Genomic DNA, 27,722 nt, shown 5'->3' on the forward strand with positions numbered 1-27,722 from the left:
TCTTTCCTTGTCATCTAGAATCATCTGGCGCTGATCCGTAACTGGCAACAGCTATGAAACTCACAGAACGGCACTAAGAACGCACCCAATCTGACCACAGGATGTCATTCTCACTTCATTCTTACAAATTGTACCTATAAACATAAGAGAGGGCCTTTTTCCATAACCCAGAGTTCATAGTGCATCTTTTAGCGATGTTTAACACTCTGTGAAGAGAGAAACAAAGTTTTAAGTTCAAAAGTTTACATGTGACAATAACAAAAAGATTTTCTCATGATAAAAGAAAAATATGCAATGTTTTATTGGAAACACGTTTATTTGGAATTGATCTCACTCAGATCCCTTTTAAAAAAAAAACAATAAGTCCTTGTCTAAAATTAGAAGGTCTCAGCTACTTTAATATGCTGCAGGTAGCTACTCCATGTTTCGAGCAGACTGCACATTTTATGTATGTTTTCCTCCCCGATTTAAATGATCAGTCTTGGTTCCAACAGAGACTCCCATCGTTCTGTGATCTGCCAGAGGTAAACAAAGGTAAACAGGATGAGTTTTAAGTACACAGAAAATGACAGATCTAACTGAATCTAAACAACTTGAAAGTTTTTGTTGGCAGCTAGTTTTTCCTTCTACATATTAATTTAAATCATTACTGTTTTAATAAAGTAAACGTTTATAAAAAGGGGCTAAACCATTGTCTAAAGTTAAAGAAGGGATCTTAATCTATGAAAATACTTTTTTTCAGGTCAAGCTGAAACATGTAGTTTATCTAAAAGAACTTGGTCACACACACACACACACACACACACACACACACACACACACACACACACACACACACACACACACACACACACACACACACACACACACACACACACACACTTACCCAAGATCCCCTGGGTACAGCATACTCCACTCTTTCTGAACCATCTGGATTCTGATAGACAAGGTCAAACTTGCCAGGTTCTAGAGGAGCTGGAGAATCAAGAGTAAATTAAATCAATACATAAGCACAAAAGCAGAAAGTCTGGGTAAAATACTCAATCAACAGGAAAATAAAATCAACAAACTATAGAATAAAATTACATGTAGCTGGATTAGGGTTAATTTTAACCATGTAAAATAAGAGTTTTTAGTAGTAGCAGTTTATTACAAGTGGTGCTCGCTGCAGAACCGCAAAGGTGGAGCTGCACCAGAAGGTGGAGCTGCACCAGAAGGTGGAGCTGCACCAGGGTCAGCCCCACCCATTCCAGAGTCAGCCCCGTCCATTCCATCAGAGTCAGTACAATTCCTTCCAGTTGTCAGACTTGATAGCATTCTGGAACCAAAGAGGGTGTTATAGCTAAAAAATACAAGATTGAGGACGGAGGTGAGAAGTTAACTGAACAGTTTTTGTAAAGGTTCTATATAATTAAAAATCTAACTTTTGGAACTTTTTTATCATGTTATATTGTCATTTCCTCATAAGAAACACGCCAAAGCCATTTTTGGCCTCATTCATGCATTTTCCTCCCATCTCAGCTTCAATTTGGTCTCCTCCCCTGAAGTGGGCCTGGTCTTGGTTCTCAAATCTGGATATTCTGTGAATTTTCTGACAAATTATTTCTGAAATGACTTCTACTGAGACACCGCCGAAAAACCATACAACCCATCTCCAAAGACAGACTGGATAGGACAATTACATGTAACACCACTTACTTCATATCAGATGTGGTGGGGTAGGGGCTATGGAGGCAGGTTGGCATATAGTTTTGCGCAGGTTCGACTCCCAGTGGCAGAAATCTTAGGTAGATTACAACCCCTTTTCTTAATTTCTAGCTACACTTGCCAGTGCTATGTTTACAACAATTTACTGGTATACCGTTTACAATACAATGACTAATGTGTTTATTTATTTATTCGTTTATTTAGCCAGTGTGAGTCCATTTGTGAGCAGAGTTTCAACTAAAATGCTGTTTAGGAACGACCAAATTCAAAGAACTTTTAGAGACATAAATATTTTGCTGAAAATAAACATTACAACTAAAATATAAACAAATTAAATGTTTCAGCTGGCTAAATAGATTGATGCCGACCTCACCGAGAATCGAACCAGCATCAGCTGAGGGGGAAGCAAAATTTGCTTCAGATGATCTTACCACTGGACTACCAGAGCACATATGACAGTCACTCATGCTGTTGCCCCACATTATTGTTAGAGCGGCTGTGGGCAGATATCTGCTAAAAGAAATCGTTTCATTTCAAGATGTATTCAGGCTTTGTCATGTAGCAAGTTATATTTATCTTGTTTAATTGGAGCATTAACATTTGTAAAGTAGTAACAGCCATAATTCATGTGGGTCAGGTTAGTTTGCGATGAAGTTGGAAAACAAAAACGGAAGTCAGTGGGCTAGGCTGAGTTTGCGTGAATGGGCGGGGCTGACCCTGGTGCAGCTCCACCTTATGGTGCAGCTCCGCCTTTGTGGTTCTGCAGCGAGCACCCTCTCGTTTATTAAGGATTCAGATTCTCCTATACTCAATGTCTACTGTGGATAGATGGCACTGCAAACCCAAAACACATCTTCTGTAACCTTCACAGAAGCCCAAGGGGCTCAACGCCGCATCACCTTCTTTTATTTTAAGCGGAAGCATGTGGCTGATGAATGAAGAGCGACAGTCGCCTCCTGAAGCTAAGTCACAACAAACATGGACATTAAAAGCACCTAGAATAAAAACATGTCCATACCTAGAAATAAAAACAGATTAAAAATGAATGCCTTTAATAAAATGTACACTAGTCTTTGGTGCTCGATTTGACAACAAAAACTTTGTGTGACTTTATTTGGTGGTCGCTTCCCTCAAAGCCACAGGGGCGTCATCCCGAGGCACCAAATCAGCAGCCATAGCAGCAAAGTCAGGACTCCAGTCAGACCAGGATCAGAGGGTTTTGAAGGGACCATTACATGAAAAATCCCTTTTGGTAGCTTTTTAGGACGTAATTGTTGTTTCCTCATGAGAAAACTCCCCAGAACCATTTTTAGGCTGCATCCAGGCATTTTGCTGTTTCAGCTGCAAATTTTAAACTTTATTTTGAAATTCCTGAAACAGCCTAATGTATAAGTTATATGTCACTTCATCTCCCAACATCAGGCCCTGCTCGTCCCCTGGAAGCTAGTCTCTGGTCTGAAACCCGTCTCCCCTGGATATGTGGCGACTAGTGTCATGTAACAGACTTGGTAGTCTAGTGGTTAGGTTGTTGGGCAGGTTCTAGAGGTGCTGAAAAAAATCAATTCAAGTCTGAATCGGGATTGTTTATTTATAGAGATTCAGAATCGATTCCAAGAACTCAAATATTTGGCATGTTACAGGTTTGAGATGCACTTTTGTCTGTTTTTTTTTTTTTATCTTTGTAAGGATAGTCAGTACTCCATTTACTTTTGTGGTCCCATAAATTGGGATGATTTATGTTTGAATCTGCTGATAAGAGGGCACTTGAATGTAATTTTTTCCATACTCATTGAGATATTCTCATATTTATTTTCTAAGTTGATAAGTGAGTACTCAGGATTACTCATGTATTTATTTGAAGTTATTGAGAAATGAGAGAACACATTTTCCTTTGTAAGAAATCTGAGGCACTTTTGTTAAACAGGTTGAGGACTCAAGCGTTAAACTTGTTTCCACACATACTTAAAAAGCATCTGACCGTATTCCTTTCAAAGCTACTGTTAGGTAACTAGAGATTTGTTATATTTTACAAGGTACGCAAAAATAAATGTTGCCTTTTGGTCAAAAGATTGTTTCTGTTTACAGTCTTAGAATAATTTTATTTTACCTCATAAATTAGCTTTATTTTTAGCATGAACAGTTTAAAGTCAAAGAAAAATGTCCCATAGATTTAACTAACTTGTACAACAAGCAGTTAATCCTGGAACTGACACTCTGTAATAATATTGATTGTGAATCGATTTAAATCGAGAATCGATTCTGAATCGAATCGGCACCTCAAATCGTGAGTTGCACTGAGATTCACATCCCTAGTAGGTTCACATGTGAGAAGTAACTTTTTTCTTTTTAACAGCACTTGTCTGTTTGATGTTTCCAACCTTATATTGGTAAACTGTTTAAAATAATAGGACTACAATGTTTTATTTACTTTCTTTGTTTATTTAGCCAGTGTGAGTCTATGTGAGGTGAGGCGAGTAAATCAACTAAGATGCTGCTTGGAAACGACCAAATACAAAGAGAGAAAATGTTTAGAGACGCAAAAAATGTTGCTGAAAATAATCCATAAAACTCAAATATAACAGCATGAAATCTGCTCCAGGTGGCTAAATTATGTATTGCCCACACCAGGATTTGAACCCACCTCAGCTCGTGGCAACCTGAGATGGTCTTTACCACTGGACCACCAAAGCATCTACAGTAACAAACTTGCGTGAGATGCCGCTGTAGGCACGGTTTTCCAGAGCGGAGTTTCACTGAAACTGAGCGTTTTATTTCTGGGTATAAATTCAGGCTGACAAAAATAACTCATATTCAAGATAAATGACATCTCAATTGTTCAGAGGATCTTTCATGGATTTAAAATCAAGAGTCGGAGTACCCGGCCCGGAGGGTTACCGGGGTCCCACCCTGGAGCCAGATCTGGGGTTGGACGCCCGTGAGCGAGCGCCTGGTGGCCGGGCTTTCGCCCATGGGGCCCAGCCCAAACCAGATACATGGGCTCATCCAACTGTGGACCCACCACCCGCAGGAGGAACATGAAGGGTCCGGTGCAGTAAGGATTGGGTGGCAGACCAAGGCGGGAGCCTTGGCGGTCCGATCCCCAGACAAGGAAACTGGTTTTTGGGACATGGAACGTCACCTCTCTGGCGGGGAAGGAGCAGGAGCTTGTGACACAGGTTGAGTGGTACAGGGTAGATATAGTCGGACTCACCTCGATGCATAGCATTGGCTTTGGAACCCAAGTCCTTGAGAGGGGTTGGACACTCTCCTTTGCTGGAGTTGCTCCAGGTGAGAGGCGGAGGGCTGGAGATGGCTTTTTGTTGGCCCCAAGACTCTCTGCCTGTGTGTTGGGGTTTACCCTGGGGGACGAGAGGGTAGCTTCCCTGCGCCTTCGGGTCGGGGAACGGGTCCTGACTGTTGTTTTTGCTTATGGGTCAATCAGTTCAGAGTACCCACCCTTTTTTGGAGTCCCTGGGACAAGTGCTAGATAGTGCTCCATTAGGGGACTCCATTGTCCTGCTGAGGGACTTCAATGGTCACATGGGCAATGACAGCATGACCTGGAGGGGTGTGATTGGGTGGAATGGCCCGCCTGATCTGAACCCGAGTGATGGTTCGTTATTGGACTTCTGTGCAAGCCGCAGTTTGGCCATAACAAACACCATGTTCCATGTTCGAACATAAGGATGCCCATCGGTACACTTGGTACCAGGGCAGCCTAGGTCGCAGGTCGATGATAGACTTTGTAGTCGTATCATCTGACCTGCGGCCATAGGTTTTGGACACCCGAGTGAAGAGAGGAGCGGAGCTGTCAAATGATCACCACTTGGTGGTGAGTTGGATCAGATGGCAGGGGAAGATGCTGCGTAGACCTGGCAGACCCAGATGCATAGTGAGGGTCTGCTGGGAACACCTGGCAGAAGAACCTGTCAAGACAGTCTTCAACTCCCACCTCCGGCAGAGCTTTGACCGCGTCCTGAGAGCAGTGGGGGACATTGACTCTGAGTGGGCCTTGTTCCACTCTGCGATTGTTGAGGCGGCTGTTGCTAGCTGTGGTCGCAAGGTGGCCGGTGCCAGTCGTGGTGGCAACCCCCGTACCCGCTGGTGGACACCAGAGATTCGGAGAGCCGTCAGGCTGAAGGAGGAGGCCTACAGGGCGTGGCTGGTCTGTGGGTCTCCGGAGAAAGCAGACAGGTACCGGATAGCCAAGTGGGGTGCAGCAGCGGCAATTGCCGAGGCAAAATCTTTGGCGTGGGTGGAGTATGGTGAGGCCATGGAGAAAGACTATCGATCGACTCCAAAGAGGTTCTGGCAAATTGTCCGGCGCCTCAGGGGAGGAAGGCAGCAACTCGCTCACACTGTTTACAGTGGGGATGGGGAGCTGCTGACGTCAACTGGGGCTATAGTCAGATGGTGGAAGGAATACTTTGAGGAGCTCCTCAGTCCCACCTATGCATATTCCGAGGAGGAACCAGAGCCGGGAGACCTGGGGATGGACTGTCCAATCTTGGGGGCAGAAGTTGCTGAGGTAGTCAAACAACTACACAGCGGCAGAGCCCCGGGGGCGGATGAGATTCGTCTTGGGTATCTCAAGGCTATGGATGTTGTAGGGCTGTCGTGGCTGACACGTCTCTGCAACATTGCGTGGTCATCGGGGGCAGTTCCTGTGGAGTGGCAGACCAGGGTGGTGGTCCCCATCTTTAAGAAGGGTGACCTGAGGGTGTGTTCCAACTATAGGGGGATCACACTCCTCAGCCTCCCTGGAAAGGTCTACTCCAAGGTACTGGAGAGGAGGGTCTGATCGATAGTTGAATCTCAGATTGAGGAGGAGCAATGTGGTTTTCGTCCTGGTCCTGGAACTGTGGACCAGCTCTATACCCTTGCAAGGGTGATGGAGGGGGCATGGGAGTTTGCCCAACCAATCCACATGTGTTTTGTGGATTTGGAGAAGGCTTATGACCGTGTCCCCAGGGGCACCCTGTGGGGGACGCTCCAGGAGTATGGGGTGGGTGGCTTTCTGTTAAGGGCCATCCAGTCCCTTTACCAGAGGAGCGTGAGTTTGGTCCACATAGCCGGCAGTAAGTCGGACCTGTTCCCGGTGAGGGTTGGACTCCGCCAGGGCTGCCCTTTGTCACCGGTTCTGTTCATTACCTTTATGGACAGAATTTCTAGGCGCAGCCGTGGTGTGGAGTGTGTCGAGTTTGGTGGCAGGAGAATCTTGTCTCTGCTTTTTGCGGATGACGTGGTCCTCCTAGCTTCATCCAGCTCTGACCTTCAGCTCTTGGTTGGAAGGTTCGCGGCCGAGTGTGAAGCGGCTGGGATGAGGATCAGCACCTCCAAATCTGAGACCATGGTTCTCGACCGGAAAAGGGTGGCTTGCCAACTCCGGGTCGGGAGAGAGGTCCTACCTCAAGTGGAGGAGTTTAAGTATCTCGGGGTCTTGTTCACGAGTGAGGGTAGGAGGGATCGGGAGATCAACAGGCGGATCGGCTCAGCGTCCGCATCACTGCAGACGCTGAGCCGATCTGTCGTGAAGAGGGAGCTGAGCCAGAAAGCCAGGCTCTCGATTTACCGGTCGATCTACGTCCCAATCCTCACCTATGGTCATGAGCTTTGGGTAATGACCGAAAGAACGAGATCGCGGATACAAGCGGCCGAAATGAGTTTCCTCCGTAGGGTGGCCGGGCTCAGCCTTAGAGATGGTAAATGGCCTGTATTTGATATAGTGCCTTCTAGAGTCATGGAACCCCTCAAGGCGCTTTACAACACTATCAGTCATTCACCCATTCACACACACATTCACACACTGGTGGGGATGAGCTACGATGTAGCCACAGCTGCCCTGGGACGCACTGACAGAGGCGAGGTTGCCGAGCAGTGGCGCCACCGGTCCCTCCGACCACCACCAGCAGGCAATGTGGGTGAAGTGTCTTGCCCAAGGACACAACGACAGCGACAGACTGAGCGGGGCTCGAACCTGCAACCTTCCGATTACGGGGCGAGCACTTAGCTCCTGTGCCACCGTCGCCGTCGAGATAGAGTGAGGAGCTCGGACATTCGGGAGGGACTCGGAGTAGAACCGCTGCTTCTCCGGATCGAAAGGAGTCAGTTGAGGTGGTTTGGGCATCTGGTCAGGATGCCTCCAGGATGCCTCCCTTGGGAGGTGTTTTGGGCATGTCCTGCCGGCAGGAGGCCCCCGGGTTGACCCAGGACATGGAGAGGTTACATCTCCAATCTGGTCCGGGAACGCCTTGGGGTCCTGCCGGAGGAGAAGGTGGAGGTGATCGGGGAGAGGACGGTCTGGAGCTCCCTAGTTGGGATGCTGCCCCCGCGACCTAGACCCGGATAAGAGGAAGACGACGACGACTGTTCCTACCTTTGCTCTCAAAGGTTTAAACTAGCATGACATGGAACCTTTAAACTCCATCCAGGTATTAGTTTGTGTGATTGGGACTAGTAATCTTAAACTCCAAAAGAGTCGTGCCAACATCTATGTATGGGTTTGGCATTCAGTGGGCAGTGAAATAAGCTGCTTACCGTACAGCCAGACACATTTCCCTATACGACAACAGCTTTGAGTCTTGGTCTGCTGTAACACAGACCCTTACAGCAAGACTCAGGCATGACGAGTCTTTGGAGAACATCCAATAATGAGTAAGTACAGCATCTGATTTTCCTCTGAGATTAACAAATTATTACTGAATTGAACATATAATCCAAGACACATTTTGATTGGTAATCCTTTAACAAATCATTGCACTGAAGTAAGCATTTTAAAGTGTGTAAGTCTCCTGTGTGGGTTCCTACCTTGAGAAGGACAAAGAAGTTCAAGTTCTATCTGTTTGGTTATTGGGTCAAAGTTCAAAATCGTTCCTTCCTAAGATACATAGAAACGAGACAGGTTAGATCTATGAATGTAATATTTAACTAAACTAAAATAATAATTATTTAGTTATTATGGTAAATACTGCGCCCACATCTTAGAAAGGATTCCACTCACTTTATACTCTGATATTTCTGGTGTGTAGCTCTCTGTTAACTCCAGCAGCTGTAAGTAGACCACAACTGGAATTATTCACATCTGTGTTTTTCATGGAGCAGAGGAGAACCACTGCTGTAGCCAGACAACATGGCAGGCTTCACCCCTTTTCTAAAACCCTTTTATCAAACCTGAAATTTTCAAACCTGCCTTACATGCTTCTTCACCTCGTCTCCACCCTCTCCATAGCTTGGGACTGCAGACCATGCACCACTCTAACATACAGCGCTCAGCAAAGATGAGTACACCCCACTACATTTGTCAGAAAACCTTTCGTAACCTTTCTGTTAAAAACCAACATTTTCTGTGAGATACCAAACTTCAAAATACTCCCACAAATGTCGGCCACTGATTGCAAACAAGATTTGTTCATTTGCAAACTAAAAAGTGAGTTTCCTAACAAATTCATTCAAGCCTGTGTGGCAAAAATGAGTACACCCTAATTATGATCTTAGGAGAAAAGCCACACTTAAGACTACAAAGTTCAAATTAACAGGCATTCAACTACAGGTGAGTCTATTGATTCATTTAAAGGGGACAAAGACTCTAAACCAACATTTTCTTGTTTGTGAATAAAAGTAGGATGCCAAAAAGTATAAGTCGTGTGTTAACTACTTTTTATGTGAATTAGAAAGTTTAAAATGCCTGAGAAGAACTTCTTTTCTGAGAAACCTCATAAAAACGTCACCATGTGGAGCCCTTCCCCATCCAGTCTACAGTCTCCATAGTCTGAGGCCGTCTGGTTTAAAACAACCAATCAACAAGCAGCTCATTAGCATATCCATGCCCTGGCCAAGTGGGAGGGGTAAACGGCTCTATTCACAGCAAGGCTGATTTAAGCCTGGGGCACACCGGAGGCAGACGTGATAAAGAAGGACATGTTCTAGAACATCAAGATTTTTGCCAAAAGTTTAATATCCAATGTTCTAAAAATAAATTTAATCGGGTTATAAAATCCATTCCACTGTCACTTAAAAACATAGTTGTAAATAATATAATATATTCTGACATCTCCCCAGGTTAAGACAACTATACATAGATGATATTCGATTTTGTGATGTTAAATGCAATATTAAGTTTCTAAGATCTTCATTAAGGAGTCTATTCTCCAAATTTACTTAGACGTAACTACATATTAAAAGATTTACAAAGGGAAGAAATTGAAAAAATAAGAAGTGATTATATCATATAGGCTGCATGGTGGCGCAGTGGTTGCATGGAGCACTGTTGCCTCGCAGCACGAAGGTCGCAGGTTCAAAACTCGCCTTTCTGCGTGGAGTTGCGTGTTCTCCCCATGCATGCGTGGGTTTTCTCCGGGTACTCCGGTTTCCCCCACAGATCACAACATGCCCTATAGGTTAAAAAATAATTGTAAGTCGCTTTGGGTAAAAGCGTCTGCTAAGCACATAAACATAAACATATATCACCTTCCCTATCCCTCCTAAAGGGAAAGAAGTCCAATTTAAAATTTTGAATAAAATTTACCCAACAAATAGACTCCTTGGGGATAGATTCAGTATAGAAGCTGGTAATTGTGTATATTGTGAAACAGAAGAGGAGGACCTAGACCATCTATTTTTTTTGTGCAATTTTATACAAATATTTTGATTGGATTTTCATGCCTGGCTTTGTTCCAGTGGGATTCAAATTACCCCATTTACCTTAAATATGTTCATGTTTGGAGTGTTTTTGAAAGAAAAGAAAGTTAATTATGGTGTTAATGTGTTATTAATTTTGTGCAAACAATTTATACATAAATGTCGCTTTTTTAAGACCAAACAAACACTAGCTTATTGGAAAAATGACAAAATCATTGGTTAAATCTTTGATTTTAGTTAAAAAGAAAAAGGCTGACTTTTTTATTTCCTCTGTAGAAGATTTTGAGTTAGTAAGTTAATAATCTGTTAATTATGTGACTCCATCTTTAGATTTTCTTTTTTTTCCTATACATGAAAGTGTTTAATATGTAAGGAATGATTATTCTCTGAATATGTAATGTAAGGTGCATTTTGTTTGTATGTTATCTTTTCTAAAAAAAATAAAAAAATTAAAACAACACCGGAGGCAGACGCGCCACGCCACCATTTTAAACAGAAGCCATTATAGTTAATGACAGCGGGCCGCGCCGCACAGCTGTTTACGACGTCGTGGAGTACTTTACAACAGCGCTACGACCCGGAACGGCTTTACGACACAAACCCAACCGCCGGCACTAAAGCTGGATTTATACTTCTCCATCAGCTCCAAAAGGGAGAGACACGCACGGACGGAGACATTTTGCCCTCGTACTTCTCCGTCTCCTGGGGAGTGTTGCAAAGCAATTCCCCACCAGGACAGTAGAGGGCGTAGCGCTGTTCTGTGGTATCCTGTCATGTATCGGTCCAAGATAGTGTGTTTATATTGTGTTTTTTGTATATAAGAGACTTTTTAACACAGACAAATTTGTCTCTCATTCTCCTCCACCTCTTCATGCGCTCGCCACCTCTAAACCCACGTTTCCTGTCATTTCCGTCCACAAATAAAACGCTTGGTGCGTATCTTTTCACTCCTCCAGTCACGGGGGAATTACACGTTCATATTTTTAGAGTTTTTTCGCCAAGTATTCTTCAAGATTCTCCGTGTCTGCCGCTAGTTATTCTCGGTTCTCTTTGTTTTTGAGGGCGCAATGGCGGCGGTGTAGACGACAGCGGTGCCCTGACCAATCACAAGCTTGCGTTCTCCGTCTCGACGGACGGATGTTTATAAAAGAGAGCTCGACTCCGTCCATCCTTGCGAGGCTCTCCAGCAGGCTCACAAGGATGGATAATGGCGTTGCGTGTCTCCGCACTGACGCAGAAGCATGACTCAGGCTTTACCCAACCGCAGTTTTGATAAATTTAAAGTACTATTGATCCTAAAATATTCTAATAATAGCGTACTTACCCATTTTTACTACATCTGAGTCTCACTAAACACGATGGTAAGTCTGATCACGAATAAACAATAGAGTCGCTTCCCGTTTTCTGTTCTCAAGTCCCGCGTGATGTTGTGACTATCGCTCGACTTTCTACGAAGCGCGTCCGCCTCCGGTGTGCCCCAGGCTTTAGGGGGTCTAGACTGGCCTGTATCAGGGCTCCTGGGACAGATGGAAGCCAAAAGAATATTGCTTACGCTTCTTAAGAGACTCAAAGCAGAGTTTTAGATTGCTGATAAACTGCATTCTTTGTCCCATTTAAGAGGTGTCCAGCAGACGGGACTATAACAGGGCATTACTTAAAGAAAAGCCCTTCCCATTTGATGCTGTCAGCAACGGCTCCACATGGAAGAGAAATGTCAAAATATCTGAGAAAGGAAAACATTTCTCTACACAAAACGGTGAGGGCAACAAGAAGATCAGCAAAGCTTTACAAATCAGTCAAAATACTGTAGCAAAAGTGATCAAGAAATTTATGAAAAATGGACGTGCAACCATCTTACAGAGACGTCCAGGTCGTCCATGGAAGTAAACATCTCGACAGGAGCATCTTCTGATGAGAAGGGTTGAAGAAAATCACAATGCAAGTTCACTGCAGTTAGCTAAAGCTGTAGAAAGCCGAACTGAGTGATTGTTTCCCGTGACACCGTACGGCGCACACTGCAGAGGAATGGCATGCACGGGTATCGTCCACGAAGGAAGCCTCTCCTAAAGCCCACGCACAATTAAGCACACCTAGGATTTGCCACGGCCCATGCTGGAAGAGACGAAGACTACTGGGACTCTAGACTCTGGAGTGATGAGACAAAGATCATTGTTTTTGGAACTAATGGTTGCAAAACTGTATGGCGTTGTAAAGGTGAGGATTTCAAAGAAAAATGTATGGATCCTACAGTGAAGCATGGTGGTGGCGGTGTCCTTATGTGGGCTGCATGAGTGCTGCTGGTGTTGGGGAGCTGCATTTCATTGATGGTGTCATGAACTCAACAATGTCCTGCTCTTTACTGAGGGAGGAGATGCTGCCATCACTTGGTTGTCGTGTACTTTTCCAACACGACAATGATCCAAAACACACATCTAAAGCTGCTGCTGCATTTCTGCAGAAGAACAGGGTGAAGGTGATCAAATGACCAAATATGTCTCCTGATCTGAACCCAGTCCAACGCCTGTGGGGAATTCTGAAGCAGCAAGTTGAGCATCACTCTCCATCCAGCCAGTGGCGGTTCTACATCGAATTACTCCCCGGGCGAGGCCCCCTTTGAGCGCCCCCCACCCAACACCCCCCCCCCCCCCACCAGCACCACCACCCCACCTGCATGAACACACGCATGTTTTCTACAAACAGGCATGTTTTATTAGAACGACTATTGAACATTCATTTTTCTAAGTAGCACATATTTACATTAATTACTATGAAGTTGTCAGAATGTACAGCAATATACATTATATACTGTATCAAAATATATAGAATCAAATATACAAAAACAAACAATAACTAAATATTAAGAATATATGAACATAATAGATAATAAATATTCTACATAGCAAAAATATTTCACACATAACAAACTAAAGATAATCACTACAGCATTGCACTTAGAATAGAAAACACAAACTAAAATTAAAACCTAACCTTGATGCAACGTCATCAATAATGTCATCACATGAAATCTGCTCCCCTACTGAGTGATCGATACTAATCAGAGCCAGGTTAGTGAGCCGCCCCTGAAACATAGGTGACCTCAGGTATGACTTGATCAAGTTTTGAAAAGCTCCGCTCAGCTTGAGCCACAGTGACTGGCAGAGCAGTCCAAAAGTTGGGGTAGATCTCCAATAGATATCGTGATCCATAATATTTCAGAATTGCCTCTGAAATTTTAATTTAAACTGACATAAAAAAACTGTAGACTACCAAAAATACCAACTTTTACAGAACAAATCATGTAAAAAAATAATCAGCGCAGCCATCTGCAATAAATAAACAGGATAGTTAGTGGTGACTGTGGTGTTTTCTTCTGCTTGTAGAGTTGTTTTATTTATTATGTGAACATGATCAACATGTGTTTGTTGTTGTTCAGGCAGGCCACAGGCTGCAGTGAGCATTTAACAAATCCTAGTTTGAATCAGTAAAAAATGATTCAAGGACTTTTTTCGAACCATTTGAATATTCGTTTCAATATTTCAGCCCTATTAGCTCTGTTAGCAATTAGTTGACCACATTTAACCATTAAAATCCCAGTTAACTGGTTCAAAAAATTGAAAACATGCATCATGAGAGCTACATACCTTTATCTTTCTCCTCTTTTTCTTTTTTTTCCTTTTCCCCCTGAATGGGGCACCTGGTGGTTTTAGCCTTTTTATGTTCATCTCTTCTGTTTGGCTCTTGACTCAGTAAGTTTCCTTTAGTCAGGACTAAACAATTTGACCTTGATGGGGGGGTGACCACAAACTCGTTTTGTTTTTCCTTTTTTTTATTCGGCCATTTCACACAATTCAGAGAAACCTGAAAGAATGATAGGCCTGTGTTTATGATATTATGAATGAAATATGGAAGAACATCTAGATGTGATTGACTTTAGCCATGTTAATACAGTTGATTCAGCCCCTGCACGCTCATTTCATTTGGGAAAGACGCAGAGGTGAATTCCCCCGCCGCACCCCTCCCCTTCCTGTTCTTCATAGACACACGGTGCACGTGAAAGTTCTCAGTCAGCAGGAGCGCCTGCAGCTGCAGGGGGCGCCAACTTGCTGTTTCCAATCCAGACACTGTCATATGACAGATAATAGAAAACCTCGGTGCGGCGCAGATTTCCTTTTTTTTTATACTCAGCGCTTGTGCGCCCCTTTTGTGTCATGAAAAAATGCCGCCCCGGGCAACTGCCCTGTCTGCCCGTGCCTAAAACCGCTACTGCATCCAGCATCCAGGCTCTAAAAGAGGCTCTTCTTGAAGAATGGAAAAAGATAGATGATGTAATATGTCACCATCTTGTTCATCCCATGCCTAGAAGACTTGGTGCTTTCCCTGAAAATCATGGTGGTCATACAAAATACTAGATGTAGTAGTTTTTGTTGGTGGTTTTCATTTTTGCTTCAACCAATTTTAGCAAAACTGAAGATTTTGTGATCTAAGTTCTATTATTAACCTTAATTTCATGTTATGAGTTAAACACATGTTCATGAAAACCCAGCCTTGTGAAAAGTCTGGAAATTAATCGTGTTCATGGAGCTGCTGATTAAATTCACACTTTTTAAAGGGGGTGTACTCATTTATGCTGAGCACTGTACTTCTCTGCCACTCCAGACCTCATCCTGCCCCACAGCTCCTCTATCAGCGCGGTCCACAAACTTTCTCTAATGGGCCATTCCCATCTGTACCGGGTCGGCCCGGGCCGGGTAGCGTAGGTTGCTTACATATCTGGGTGGCCTGGTATTTTTCCGGGCCAACCAAGGCTCATTCTCAGCCCTCTTCTGGAGGGGGTCTGCTTCAGGCCGACCAGGGCCAACACACCCACTGCTGACAGCAAATTCACACCTTCCATTAGAGCAAGCCTCTGATTGGTGGGTAGAATCAGCCCACATGGGCTTAAGACAAGGATGTATGGAATCAACCGGGCCAGGCTGGGGCCGACTGGGGCTACCCGGCCCGGGCCGACCCGGTGCAGATGGGAATCTCCTTCTGGCCTTCTGTTCTTCTCCATCAGCATCCATAAAGCCAAATAGCATCTATAATAGCACTCTTTCCTGGCATAAAAGCGTACTTCTGCTCACAAATTCCACCTCTCTTTCTCGGAGATGTACAGCATGACTCGTCAGCTTTATTCCTCTCTAGTTGGCAAAGTTCTATACTTGCTCTTAAAAATCTGCACCAGAATACCTTTTTCTCAAATCCACAAGAATCCTCTCTCTCTCGCTAAGATCTTGTTGAACAACTTGGATAGGACTCTCCCGCCACCTCTTCTGGACACCACCACTTTCCCTCATCACCACTTTGACACTCAACTGCTGATGGCATTTCAAAAAGAACACGGTTCCTCAGTGAATGAGACCTTTAACCCCCACCAAGTTGAAGAGTTGCACCAATGAGAGCAGTTCTTTCATGAAACCATCCATTTACATGAACGGGCTCAGAAATACTTAAAGGGTTCACCGAGAGATGAATCAGCTGAATCGGTTTCATAGTAGAGGAGTTAACGTACCTTGAAGGCAATCTTCTGCCCCACCTGTGGAGGGGCAGCTAGCAGGGGCATGGGGCTGTAGTCCTTAAGAACGCTCTCTCCATTCTAAAAGAAAACAGCAGGTAGTGTAGAAAATGAGTCTTTCCTAACAGCCAGCAACAACAGCGGTCGCATCAGAGGTGAGACTACTCAGTGCTGGTCCACTAGAGCAGCGACAGACCAGCCAACTTCATAATCCAGCCTCAGCGTTCCATTCCCCTTGCTGTGCATAGGAGACGAACATTTACACAACCCCAACTGTCATCTCTAAGGCTTCGCTTCACAAATACAGGCAATCAATCTAGCTACAAAGTTACCAACAACAAAGCACAATCTGTTTTTTTCTCCTTCAACTTAAAGGTTCAAACAGCTTCTTGTACTTTTTAGGACAGAAGAAACGATCTCCAGCAACAAATGAGTACAAACAAACTCAGATTTCCTTTTTTTTCATTACTTTGCTAAAATGTTCCTGCCAACCTAACAATCTGTCTCCCCCTTGTGACCGACAACATGCATTTGTTCCTTTTCTTCTCAGAAAAACAAACATTTTATAAAGTCTAACTCCGATAACACTTTAGTTTAGGGAACGCAAATTCACCATGAATTAGCTGCCAATTAATATGCATATTAGTGGACTACCATGTCTGAACTAGTCATTATTAAGCTATTATTACTCATGCCGTAATTCTAACATTAACAGGTCATAAATTAAGAGTTTTATCAAAATAAGCCATTCATAATGGTTTGTTGCTGATTAACGCACATGCTAATTAGCTCAAATCAATATGCGGCTTTAAACGAAGTAATTCAAGGGGAATAATTATTCTGCATTAATAACCAAAAATATGATGTTCTGGTATTATGTAAATAAACACCAAACTCCACATGTTAATAGAGCCTAAACAACAATCTATTAACCACTTGTAAGCAAGAATATGTTCCCCATTCTAAAGTCTGATGTTGTTCATACCTAATTACTAGTAGTTTAGTAAAGGCAAGAATATGTTCCCCTTGAATTACTTCGTTAAAAGCCACATATTGACATGAGCTAATTAGGATGTGCTTTATTCAGCAACAAACCATTATGAATGGCTTATTTTGATAAAACTCCTAATTTATGACCTGTTAATGTTAGAATTACGGCATTAGTAATAAGTGCTTAATAAGTGCTCAATAATGACTGGTTCAGACTTAGTAGTCCATTAATATGCATATTAATTGGCAGATAATGATTAATTCGTGTTCCCTAAACCAAAGTGTTACCCCATTAGTCGTCACTCGCTGGTGAAATTCTTCTCTGCATCTGACCCATCCCCGGGGAGCGGTAGCTACGCTCGGGAACTATTTGGGGGTTTAACCCCTCAATCCCACCCCTTAGAGCCGAGTGTCCAGCAGGGAGGCTCTGGGTCCAAGTCTTTGGTATGACCCTACCGGGATTTGAACCCCGATCTCGCGGTCCCAGGGCGGACACTCTACCACTAGGCCACTGAGAAGGTGATTCTTCGACAGTTTGATGCTTTTGCACAAAAACAAAATCCGACAGCCTCTTAGTCCTGCACAAAAATCAGGGACTACACCAGAAAACAACCTCGCTGAATAAAATAACAACCTTGAAATGGATCCTCGTTAACAGCAACTTCCTTCTCAGACGGACAAACACACAGGACAAATGCTGAGACTAACCTGAACCAGTGCAGACATGTTGGTGACAGAATCCATATGTGTATCAGTCTTGTTGCCTTCAACTCTACCTCCCTCTCCTGGGTCAGCCCGGGGCTGGTCTAACGTCCTCGCGGGGCCTTGCCAGTGGCTGTGACTGGCCAAGCTTTGGGCAAGTTGCTGTGGACGTTTGATAACCAGCTGAATGTCCTCTTCACCATCTTGGTTGGAAGGCTCCAGCAACTTGTCACAGGAAGCCTCAGCTATACTGGCAGGGTGTTTCTGAGAACAGTTATTGGGTTGTGCAGGATGTGTGGTGGCAGGGGATGCTAGAGGTCTAGATTTTGGTGGTAGTTTGACAGTGCTAGCCTCATCTAAACAGGAGTCCATTTCTAAAGAGGACGACAATGGAGGCTGGGTTTTGGTGGGGGCTGGTTTGGGGTTTGAAGCCGATGACTTGCTTTTACGGTGTTTTTTCTTCTTACTAGTGGAATCAGACAAGGGGTCATTTGGTTTCCCTACTTGTGATCCTGGGACCTTGTTGATGCTCTTTTGTGCTACATCGACACAATCTGGCCTTTTGCGCTGAGATTCAGCTGGTTTCAGGGCAGCCTGCCGCTTAGCTGCTTTCTTTTTAGCCGTCTTCTCTTCTAGGCGTTTCTTGTCTTGAGAATTCTTGTCGACAGTCCCAGAAAAATCGGCCACCTCTGATGTGTCTGTCTTGGACCTTTTCTTCTTCTTCTTTCTTTTGCATTTAGCAGGCAGAATTTCCTCTTCCAGTTCAGCTTCTACCAAGTCTCTCTGTCTCTTCCTGCAGCTCTCACTTGTAATGGAACAGCTGCTGAGTCCATTCACCTGATATGGACAGTCCACCTTCACCCTGGCAAACACAAATATCTTTCAGTCATGAGTCAGACATTCTATTAGCAACAAAACACTAGGAGCCTCCTCCTCTTCCAGCTGGCTCATGGGTCCCCGACTGAGTAACAAATGGATGGAAGTGAACAGTGCTTTAAGTGTTTGAACCTATATCTTATAGAATATGTTTGTGTGTGTGTGGTTACGTATGTGTGCAAGTCTAAGCTGTGTTTGTGTGAATCACTGTGTTCTGGGTGTCTATATATGGATTTGTCACCAAGAGTGTTGATTTGTTTTCCGGAACTGCGCTGCTCTGGGCGGCTGCATGTTGGAGTAGCTCTGTTGACTATATGTAAATTTTGCCTTTTCTTGGACATTTTTTCCTTCTAGTTTCTCAAGAAAAATTGTATTTTTTGGACATTTTACTTTTCTGTTTCTGGTGCTGTGAAGCCTGGAGGATTTTTACCGCTATTTTTTTTTTTTTTAGCTTTTTTCACTTTTTGAGCATTTGTTATGATGCGTAACCATGGCAACAAGCTGGTTTACAATCGGGAGCAGCTGATTAACATTGGAAAGGCTGAAATAATACTTCATCTGAAGCCACAAATCCCAAATGAGCTAAAACGCAAGAAGCGTGGGTGCAGAGCGGGAGCAAAACGGAGACAGAGAAAGCGGAAATTCAAACCATCTCTTCCATCGATCATAATGGGCAATGTGAGATCACTGGCCCCCAAGACAGCCCAGGTCCCACCAGCACCAGAGTCCACGCACACCCCAGCAGTCGATAGCCACCAACAGACTGACCCAAGCCCAAGAAAGAAGGGCTGCCAGGAGACATTGAGGCACCAACTTGATAATGATATAGTTTCCATGTGGGGTTGTATACTGTTGATCTAAAGTGGAATTACCCTGTGGAAACAGCAATTTTCCATTTTAGAGCATTTTGAAATCACTGAAAGTTAGGTCAATTGTGGACAATTTAAAAAGGCCTTTATATTGGAAAGCAACATCAGAATGACTTGATATTGATATGGTATCACTGTGGGGTTGTATACTGTTGATCTAAAGTGGAATTACCCTGTGGGAACAGTGATTTTCCATTTTAGAGCATTTTGAAATCGTTAAAGGTAGGTCAATTATGGACAATTTGGAAGGCCTTTATTTTGGAAGGCAACATCAGAATGACTTGATATTGATAAGGTATCACTGTGGGGTTGTATACTTTTGATCAAAAGTGGAATTACCCTGTGGAAACAGCAATTTTCCATTTTAGAGCATTTTGAAATCACTGAAAGTTTGGTCGTATATGGGCAATTTAAAAAGGCCTTTATTATGGAAGGCAACATCAGACTGAGTTGAAAATTCACAGGGCTTTTACTTTGAAATCCAAAATAAAATGGCCTTGATATTGACAGGCTGCTAATCGTGAACAAGCCTAAATTATATGTTACAATGTTCTTAAAATATCTGTTCATTCACTAGAAGTTGACTTTTATTTTGAAATCCGGTTTCCACATCCCTTCCCGTAATACTTTGAATAGACGGGAAACCGACAATAAACTGGAGGCTGGCTTGACTGCAAGTCTCCATCTGGAGGCTGGCTTGACACAAGTGGTGCCTTCAACTCCCTCCCAGCATGACCTGTACAGACTGGCTCCTTCGGCAGAGTCAGTAGGTCAAACTTTTGCCGTCTTTTTCTAATCGTGGCCCCGAGACCAGAACACTCGCACCTGACACTGTCATTGTCCCGCACCACGAAGATGCTCTCGGTGTGAGGCAGGTAGCAGTCCTCCACGAACAGGCTCAGGATGCTCCCGCGGCTGAACTCAAACTTCTGCCGGATGAGGCTCTCCAGGTCCGCCACCACGCGGCACGCCTTCAGGTCCACAAGCAGCCAGCACATCCGGCAACCGACCACAGCCGGCGGAGGGTAGTCAAAGAACAAGCGGAGCCGGATAAGTCTGTCAGGAGAAGCCATGGCTGAACAGAAAGCGGATGTGTGCCCACTTCCTTTTGGAATTTTCAAAATAAGACGAAAATAATTTTGTAAACACTGCTCCCTACTGGCCTGGAGACCAATCTTCTTCTATTACAAACACCGATTCACAAAAGAAGAATTAATATTTATGTTATGTACTTGAAAGCATTCATTTAAGCCGTTTTGACTGTTTTCTTTTGTCGTTGTTTCTTAGAACAAAAAGTCTTTTCCGGTCAGCTGATCCTGGGAGGAGTCATGTGACATTCTCATCAGTTTTCGGTTCAGACGGGTGTCTTCAACGATGGCTCTGCTTTTGTCCGTTATTCTGTCTAGTATCATTTACAAGGGCTCTGTTTCTGGTTTGTATTTAACGCTCTTTAAATACTTTGATGTGTGTTTATCATTTTTCTCTTTTTCTTCTGCTGAGTGCAAAACGAAAGCGCAGCCTAGTTTTTAATGGCATGGTTGTAAGGAGGGTTTTTGTTCACGCTGCAGGACTCTCTGAACCGCCAGGCTGCACAGAAGCATGGGACTATGTGGAAGTGAGACCCGGAGCCCACATGTTCTGGTGGCTTTATTATGCTGAGAGCCAGGCTGCTCAGTATAAGGATCTGCCCCTGGTTATGTGGCTGCAGGTAAAGAGGAGCTCCTGGATGTCTTCTGCTTACTCCTGCAGGGGGTCCTGGATTGTACTTTGTTTTTGTTTTCTTAGAGGAAAACGTCTGTGTCATGTGTTTAGTCAGTTCGCTCAATTCTAAACAACATTTAGGTCCAGATAAGAACAGGACATTCAGAATGGCTGGAGGAGGGTTTATTGAACATTTCTAAATGAATTCATTTTATTTTGACAAAACCTTTAATTAACTGGTTGCCATCAGTATGTGGAGAACATTTCAAGCAAAAAGGGAAAAACATCTCAGACTCTAAAGAACCAGTTGTATTAAACTGACAAGTGTGACTGGCTGAGTAACACTAATGCTGTTTCTATTTGTTGCTGACTAAGAGGAACTACCCGTCTCTCTGAAGGTGGGTGGTTAATCGTTTCCCTGAAACTGGGAGGTTTTTGTGATTTGGTAAAAACAGGAGCCTGGGTTGTTTCCACTCGTCTGCTGTATTTCTGCTGAATCATCACATCTGTTCTTGAAAAAAAAGCTAGGGTGAATAATTTAAAGTGGCATGTGTTTTAATCAAATCAAAGATACTTTATTAATCCCAGAGGGAAATTAGAGTTTCAGTACACACAATTCAGAGATCAGACATACATGGGCAAGACACATGACAATACACTGGTAATAGAGTGGCACTACATACCTAAATCATTGCAAGCAAGCGGTATTTTTGTGTTTGAGTAAGACCTTACCAACGGATGGCCATTGGGGCCAAAAATCCCTGAAAGCACAACCTCCAGCAAAAGGACAAGCACGTCTCACTGGCAACAAGCTAAGAGATAAACGTGTAAAACAACAATGTTTACGATTGGCGAACGTTTTGCGACCGCTTGTTACAAATCAGTAAATGCGTTTTGTCCTCACTGGCTCCAGTAGGAGGAAACATGGTGTTAATCAGAGACTTGGGCCCAATCCCAACACTCGCCCTGCGCCCTACAGTCTTCAGCAAAGCGCACTTGTAGGAAGGCTGAGTGTGTGGTACACAAGTGTACAAATAATTGCCAAATTGGGACAGAGAGCATTGTGTCATGGATTGTGGGTAATAACCTTCACCCAAGTCTGCATCGATGCGGATCAAGGGTGCATAAGGGGCGTGATCATCTTCCGCACTTGAGAATTGGGGCACCCTACGCACTCGCACCCCTGGCCAAGTGTGGGTTTTGGGATGGGGCCTCAGACCCCCTCCCATGTATTTTAGACCAGATTTTTATGGTTATATGTTACAAAACCACAAATACTTTTTAACGACCAGGTATGATTTAGTTCATTTTCATCAACATTTCAGTGGATATTTCCAGATTAACGGTAAAAACTTCACATTGTCTCTTGAAGCGTAGTCACCAACTGCCAGCCATCTTTGGTCAGATAAATGAGAATTGGTTTGCACCCCTCACAACCTGTGTAGAAACCGTACGAGGCTTGTGAATGTGGAAGCTGCAGGATCCTTCTTATGTCTCGACTTTAGGGGGGGCCAGGAGGATCAGGAACTGGCTTTGGGAACTTTGAAGAGATCGGACCACTGAACAGAGATCTGCAGCCCAGGAAGACAAGCTGGGTAAGATGGTTTCCTTTGCTCATTTAGTCATTTCACTCATTCACACTCTAACTAAATGGACATCAAGTACAACACAAGGTGTTTTGGTTAGTTTGAAGGTGGTCGGCTGTAATGTGTGTTAGCTACTCTAAATGGACCCATAGTCGTGGTCAACTAGAGGAACGGATATTATTTCTGTTACAATGGGGTTAAAGTCAGTTTCTTCTGTGATTTGAAAACTTACTGTAAGTGATTTTTTGTGTTTGAATTGTTTCCTCCCCAGGTCCAGACAGCCAGCTTGTTGTTTGTAGACAACCCTGTAGGAACTGGCTTCAGCTACGCTGAAAGGCCGGACGGCTTCGCCACAGATGTGGCCACGGTAGCCTCAGACATGCTGGTGCTGCTCCGCCACTTCTTTACTCTGAAGTCTGACTTCCAGGTTTGTCTCACTTTAAAACTACACAGAGATAAAAGGTTTCTGGGCGTTGCTACGGTTGTGTTACAGACAGAAGAACTCAAAAGGGCTGCACGTTAGTTCCATGTATCTGTGTGTGCACGCATGCGTATTCTCCCGAAAGGTTTCCACACGAGTTCTTCTCTCCAGTGCCAGCCATAAGTACTGACACATTTATTTTTGCAGAGCATCCCCTTCTACATCTTCTCTGAGTCATATGGAGGAAAGATGGCAGCTGCCATTTCTTTGGAGCTCACAAAGGTAACCCTAAGCCTGGAGCTCTGGGTTAGAAAGAAAACATATTTGTGTTTCAATGTGTTTAAGAATTTCACAACAAACAACTTCTACATGGGAACAAAGAATCAACCAACATATCTTCTAAAACAATCTGTCTCTTGTGGTCTTAGGCCATAGCCAAAGGGTCAGTGAAGTGCAACTTTGCTGGTGTAGCACTTGGAGACTCATGGATTTCCCCACTTGGTCAGTATCAGCCAGTCTTTGGACCTGGAGCTCAGCTGATGGTTCTTATCTACAATGGTCTCACTGGACTGTTGTAGAGCACAAACACACAACTTAGTAAACACGTTGATCAGGTTCCTGTCAGTTTCAGATCACCATTTCCTCTAGATCACGTGCTGCCATTTATCTAACCAACCTAACCAAAATGACTGACTTTGAGCTGGAGGCAGATTCCTCATTTAAAATGTACTTTAAGAAATGTCTGAACTTGAAATCACAAATGTTAAAACGACCCAAGAAATGGTACAAATGCTGGTGGTGTTTAGATTAAATAGCAAAGAAGACTTTTGAAATTGAGGTAAACATCAGAGGAGGCGGCCAATTGATCAATAATATGGCTCCTTTGTATTCTGAAGCCACTGTAGTGGTAAGAGCTGACACCAATGTACAGCCAGTTAGTGTAATCCAGGTGGGAAGTAATAAAAACATGGATTCCCATTTAAAGTCCTTAAAAATAAAAATGATTTCACTTTGGATGAAAGAATCTGTTTAAAAAAACTAATTGGTTCCTCAAAAGTTTAAAACTCAATCCAATTAAACCACCAGATCTGTAATAAATGTGCTGCAAACGGTTCCAGGTTACCCAGATCTGTAATAAATGCGTTACAAACGGTTCCAGGTTAGCCAGATCTGTAATAAATGTGTTACAAACGGTTCCAGGTTAGCCAGATCTGTAATAAATGTGTTACAAACGGTTCCAGGTTAGCCAGATCTGTAATAAATGTGTTACAAATGGTTCCATCTTACCCAGATCGGTAATAAATGTGTTACAAACGGTTCCATGCTACCCAGATCGGTAATAAATGTGTTACAAATGGTTCCAGGTTAGCCGGATCTGTAATAAATGTGTTACAAATGGTTCCAGGTTAGCCGGATCTGTAATAAATGTGTTACAAATGGTTCCAGGTTACCCAGATCGGTAATAAATGTGTTACAAACGGTTCCAGGTTACCCAGATCTGTAATACATGTGTTACAAACAGTTCCAGGTTACCCAGATCTGTAATAAATGTGTTACAAACGGTTCCAGGTTACCCAGATCTGTAGGAGGAGCATTAAGCAACCAGTGGGTGGGTCCAAAGATGACATTTTGTTTTATTATTGTGGGACAGCAGAAGCTCAGGAGGTAGAGCGGGTTGTACACTAGTCCGAAGGTTGCAGGTTTGATCCCGGCTCCGACCAGAGAATTCTGCTGTTGTGTCCTTGGGCAAGACGCTTAACCCGCCTTGCCAGCTGGTGGTGGTCGAAGGGACCGGTGGCGCCTTTGTTCAGCACGCCTCGCCCCTGTCAGTGCACCCCAGAGCAGCTGTAGCTACACGGTAGCTCATCCCCACCAGCATGTGAATGTGTGAATGGGAGAATGACTGATTGTGTGGTGAAGCGCCTTGGGGGGGTTATAGAACCTTAAGAAGGCGCCATACAAATACACGGAGACAGCCAGACTGCGTTTTCAGTGAAAGAGAACGATTGCCCTGGAACCAAAGATAGACTCAGTGTAAAAATGAAGAGAGGAATGTAGAAAGAAAAAGAAACAAGAACATTTCTTTGTGGAACTTGATGAGTGAATGAGGAAGAAGCCAGTTCCTGTTCCTTTGACACCACCGAGCTCCAATTTGGAGATTGGAACTTTTTGGTTAACAGTGTTTAAAGCCAATGGTCCAGCTAGAAGCAAAGGAGTAGCAAATCCAGAGGATTGTGGGAATGTTTTAGGATTAGCTTGATGCCTGTGTTGTAAATAGCTCCTCACTGAGACTTGTGTTTCGTTCTCAGACTCCGTGATGACCTGGGGACCATATCTCTACACCACAGTAAGTAACACAGAAGTGCTGCTACCGATTCAGGCTCTGAGATGTTATGTAGGGCCTTCATGCGATTTTCCGTGTGCAGTCTCTGTTGGATGACTATGGCCTGGCCGATGTCAACAATGCAGCACAGCAGGTGAAGCAAGCTGTGGCGAAGCAGGACTTCCTTAAAGCCACTGAGCTGTGGTCTGTGACAGAGTCGGTGGTGGAGCAGGTTGGTACCAGAACCTGGTAGGAATTCTATGGCAGGAAAAATGTTCTGGTTCACATCGGCAAACCAACTACTTCCCTTCCAGAACACCAATGGAGTCAACTTCTATAACATACTCAAGCAGGAAGAAGATGGGAAACTCGGCTCTTCGGAAGGAGAAAGCTTCATCTGTAGGACTCTTGTTACCCAGCAGCCAAATGAAATTCTGGGTTTGGTTTCATAAAATGAATTCAAACCCTCATCAGCATAACTGAGATCTCAACCTTTAACCAGTGTGATTATCTTCTTTCAATCAGCTCTGCTGGCACGTCGCCACATCTACCCCCTCCACAGCCAATCACTGAGCGAGCTGATGAATGGATCAGTGAGGAAGAAACTGGCCATCATCCCTCAGAATGTCACATGGGGAGGTGCTTCATTCCGAGTGAACCGTTTAGCCAGATTTCCCGTCGTAGGTTGCTCCGTAACACTTCCTGTGGTTGACCTTTGTCTGCTTTGTTCAGGTCAGGCAGAAGAAGTATTCAGCAAAATGGCTGGAGACTTCATGAAGCCGGTGGTGGATGTAGTCGACCAGCTGTTGACAGCTGGAGTCAATGTGACGGTTTACAATGGCCAACTGGATCTCATAGTGGACACCATGGGTGAGTAACCAACATGAGCCCTGCTGCTGAAGCTTCTAGGCGTTTCCGCCCTGAGCTCTGTTTGCTGTTGCAGGTCAGGAGATGTGGGTGAAACAGCTGAAGTGGGAAGGGATTCCTAGCTTCAACAAGCTGAGGTGGACCCCCCTGGATGACCCCGTCTCCCCAGGCATTACTGGAGCTTTTTACAAGACTTACAAGAACTTTGCCTTCTACTGGATCCTCAAAGCTGGTCACATGGTACCACCCTATCTGGGCTATGCTCAGCTGCTTTAATGTCTAGTAAATAATAAGTGAAATGTCAGGATTAGAACCCTGAAGGTTTACGGTTGGTCTACACCAAACTTTACAAGGTAGACTTCAAAGTTTCCACTACCAGAACTTCAGGGTAATTTTACCAGAACTTCCCGACACGCACGTGTCTATTTCACCGGGCCGGCTGAACGGGACTTTTCCAGGAACCAACAGAGTACCCGGACAGAAGTAGGTACTTGTAAAGACCCAGGAGGGTAGCTGAGGGAAACTTTTGGTTAACTCGAACTGATTGGTTGTAACTCAGTAGGAAATGACATCAGCAGACGTCCTAAACAATCAGCATTAGTAAAATTATGAGTAGCTGGTGAAGCGCCGTTCATGCCGCTTTAAAACCCCTATTACTAAACCCCCAGCATCGATGAACGAAGCAGAAATCCCGCACAACGACATAAACACGGGGCTTCGTCATCTCTCAGAGCACCGTAACAGTTGGTGCTTCTGGTCATTAAACGCCACATTTTACATCACACAGCAGCCGTCCCAGTCCTCCGAATGGATTCAATTGCCATACTTTGACAGAATAAATTTTTTATTGTTACTGTGGATGCTTTTTGGCACTGATCGGTGACATCACTCACGGCCGAAGCAGTCCCGATAGGCTAACATCTGTGCAAAGTCGTGAAACGACTCAATTTGTACGGAGACACAACAGCTGAGAGGACCAGGCCGTCTGATCTCACGGTCAGTTCCTCTCCCAGAAATGATACTGAAACTCCAACAATGGAAACACCAGGTCAACCTGAAGTTCATAATCTAAAGATGGCGTTTGAGAAACTGGAGATTATTTGCAGCTGTTTCCCTTTCCAGCTGTGAGTGATCATTTGTTCTTTGCTGTTCTAGATCCCATCCGACCAGGGGCCTATGGCCTTACAGATGCTGAAGATGATCGTGCACCAGGACTAATTCAGGCAATTCTCTGCCAGCTGGGATGGCTCAGACAATCAACAATCATCAGTGAACCACCTTCAGATTTCTTTTTATTCGTGCCAAATATAATTAAGTTCTGCTTTTATCAGGCATTAAATCAATAAAAATGTATTTTTCACTTTGTTTCACAATCCTTATGTCGAGATTCTTACTTATAAACGGGTCTAATAAGTCAAGAAGTAGTTTGGATGGGCCGACAAAGTAGTTATCTAAACGCTGACTTCAGATGGCTCTGAATGATTTTGTT

At 44.0% G+C, this 27,722-nt stretch overlaps 2 protein-coding genes across 3 annotated transcripts; one reads left to right on the top strand and one right to left on the bottom strand.

Annotated features, from left to right (window-relative positions):
• Positions 1–297: 297 nt before the first annotated feature.
• coil (coilin p80) lies at positions 298–20,533 on the bottom strand. 2 transcript variants are annotated; one of them, XM_015968966.3, is made up of 7 exons: positions 20,161–20,530; positions 17,597–18,452; positions 15,896–15,979; positions 8,708–8,755; positions 8,515–8,584; positions 887–975; positions 298–515 (listed from the first exon to the last, which is right to left on the bottom strand). In XM_015968966.3, the coding sequence occupies exons 1-7, from the start codon at positions 20,406–20,408 to the stop codon at positions 468–470; spliced, it is 1,443 nt and encodes a 480-aa protein (XP_015824452.3). In that variant the 5' UTR covers positions 20,409–20,530; the 3' UTR covers positions 298–467. The 2 variants fall into 2 exon arrangements, 1 of the variants encoding a protein (XP_015824452.3); XR_008563532.2 differs by lacking the exons at positions 8,515–8,584; positions 8,708–8,755 and having other exon boundaries at positions 456–515; positions 20,161–20,533.
• A 78-nt stretch (positions 20,534–20,611) lies between these two features.
• Positions 20,612–27,593, top strand: scpep1 (serine carboxypeptidase 1). The gene is made up of 13 exons (XM_015968967.3): positions 20,612–20,767; positions 20,904–21,043; positions 22,542–22,631; positions 22,894–23,049; positions 23,251–23,325; positions 23,472–23,544; positions 25,353–25,390; positions 25,470–25,598; positions 25,681–25,765; positions 25,892–26,005; positions 26,099–26,236; positions 26,310–26,473; positions 27,389–27,593. Exons 1-13 carry the CDS (start codon positions 20,710–20,712, stop codon positions 27,449–27,451), a joined length of 1,323 nt encoding a protein of 440 aa, XP_015824453.3. The 5' UTR covers positions 20,612–20,709; the 3' UTR covers positions 27,452–27,593.
• The last annotated feature ends 129 nt before the right edge of the window (positions 27,594–27,722 follow it).

This window comes from Nothobranchius furzeri, chromosome 18 (assembly GCF_043380555.1).
Source record: "Nothobranchius furzeri strain GRZ-AD chromosome 18, NfurGRZ-RIMD1, whole genome shotgun sequence".
Taxonomy (NCBI): Eukaryota; Metazoa; Chordata; class Actinopteri; order Cyprinodontiformes; family Nothobranchiidae; genus Nothobranchius; species Nothobranchius furzeri.

What these genes read in the sequence shown, in the direction of transcription:
- coil (XM_015968966.3), bottom strand. Translation starts at nt 20,408, where the DNA reads ATGGCTTCTCCTGACAGACTTATCCGGCTCCGCTTGTTCTTTGACTAC. An exon ending in CAGAAATATCAGAGTATAAA is followed by an intron (nt 8,585 to 8,707) that starts GTGAGTGGAATC and finishes TATGTATCTTAG; the next exon opens with GAAGGAACGATTTTGAACTT. An exon ending in ACTTCTTTGTCCTTCTCAAG is followed by an intron (nt 976 to 8,514) that starts GTAGGAACCCAC and finishes TTGATTCTCCAG; the next exon opens with CTCCTCTAGAACCTGGCAAG.
- scpep1 (XM_015968967.3), top strand. Translation starts at nt 20,710, where the DNA reads ATGGCTCTGCTTTTGTCCGTTATTCTGTCTAGTATCATTTACAAGGGC. An exon ending in CAGAGTCGGTGGTGGAGCAG is followed by an intron (nt 25,599 to 25,680) that starts GTTGGTACCAGA and finishes CTTCCCTTCCAG; the next exon opens with AACACCAATGGAGTCAACTT. An exon ending in GGAAGGAGAAAGCTTCATCT is followed by an intron (nt 25,766 to 25,891) that starts GTAGGACTCTTG and finishes TCTTTCAATCAG; the next exon opens with CTCTGCTGGCACGTCGCCAC.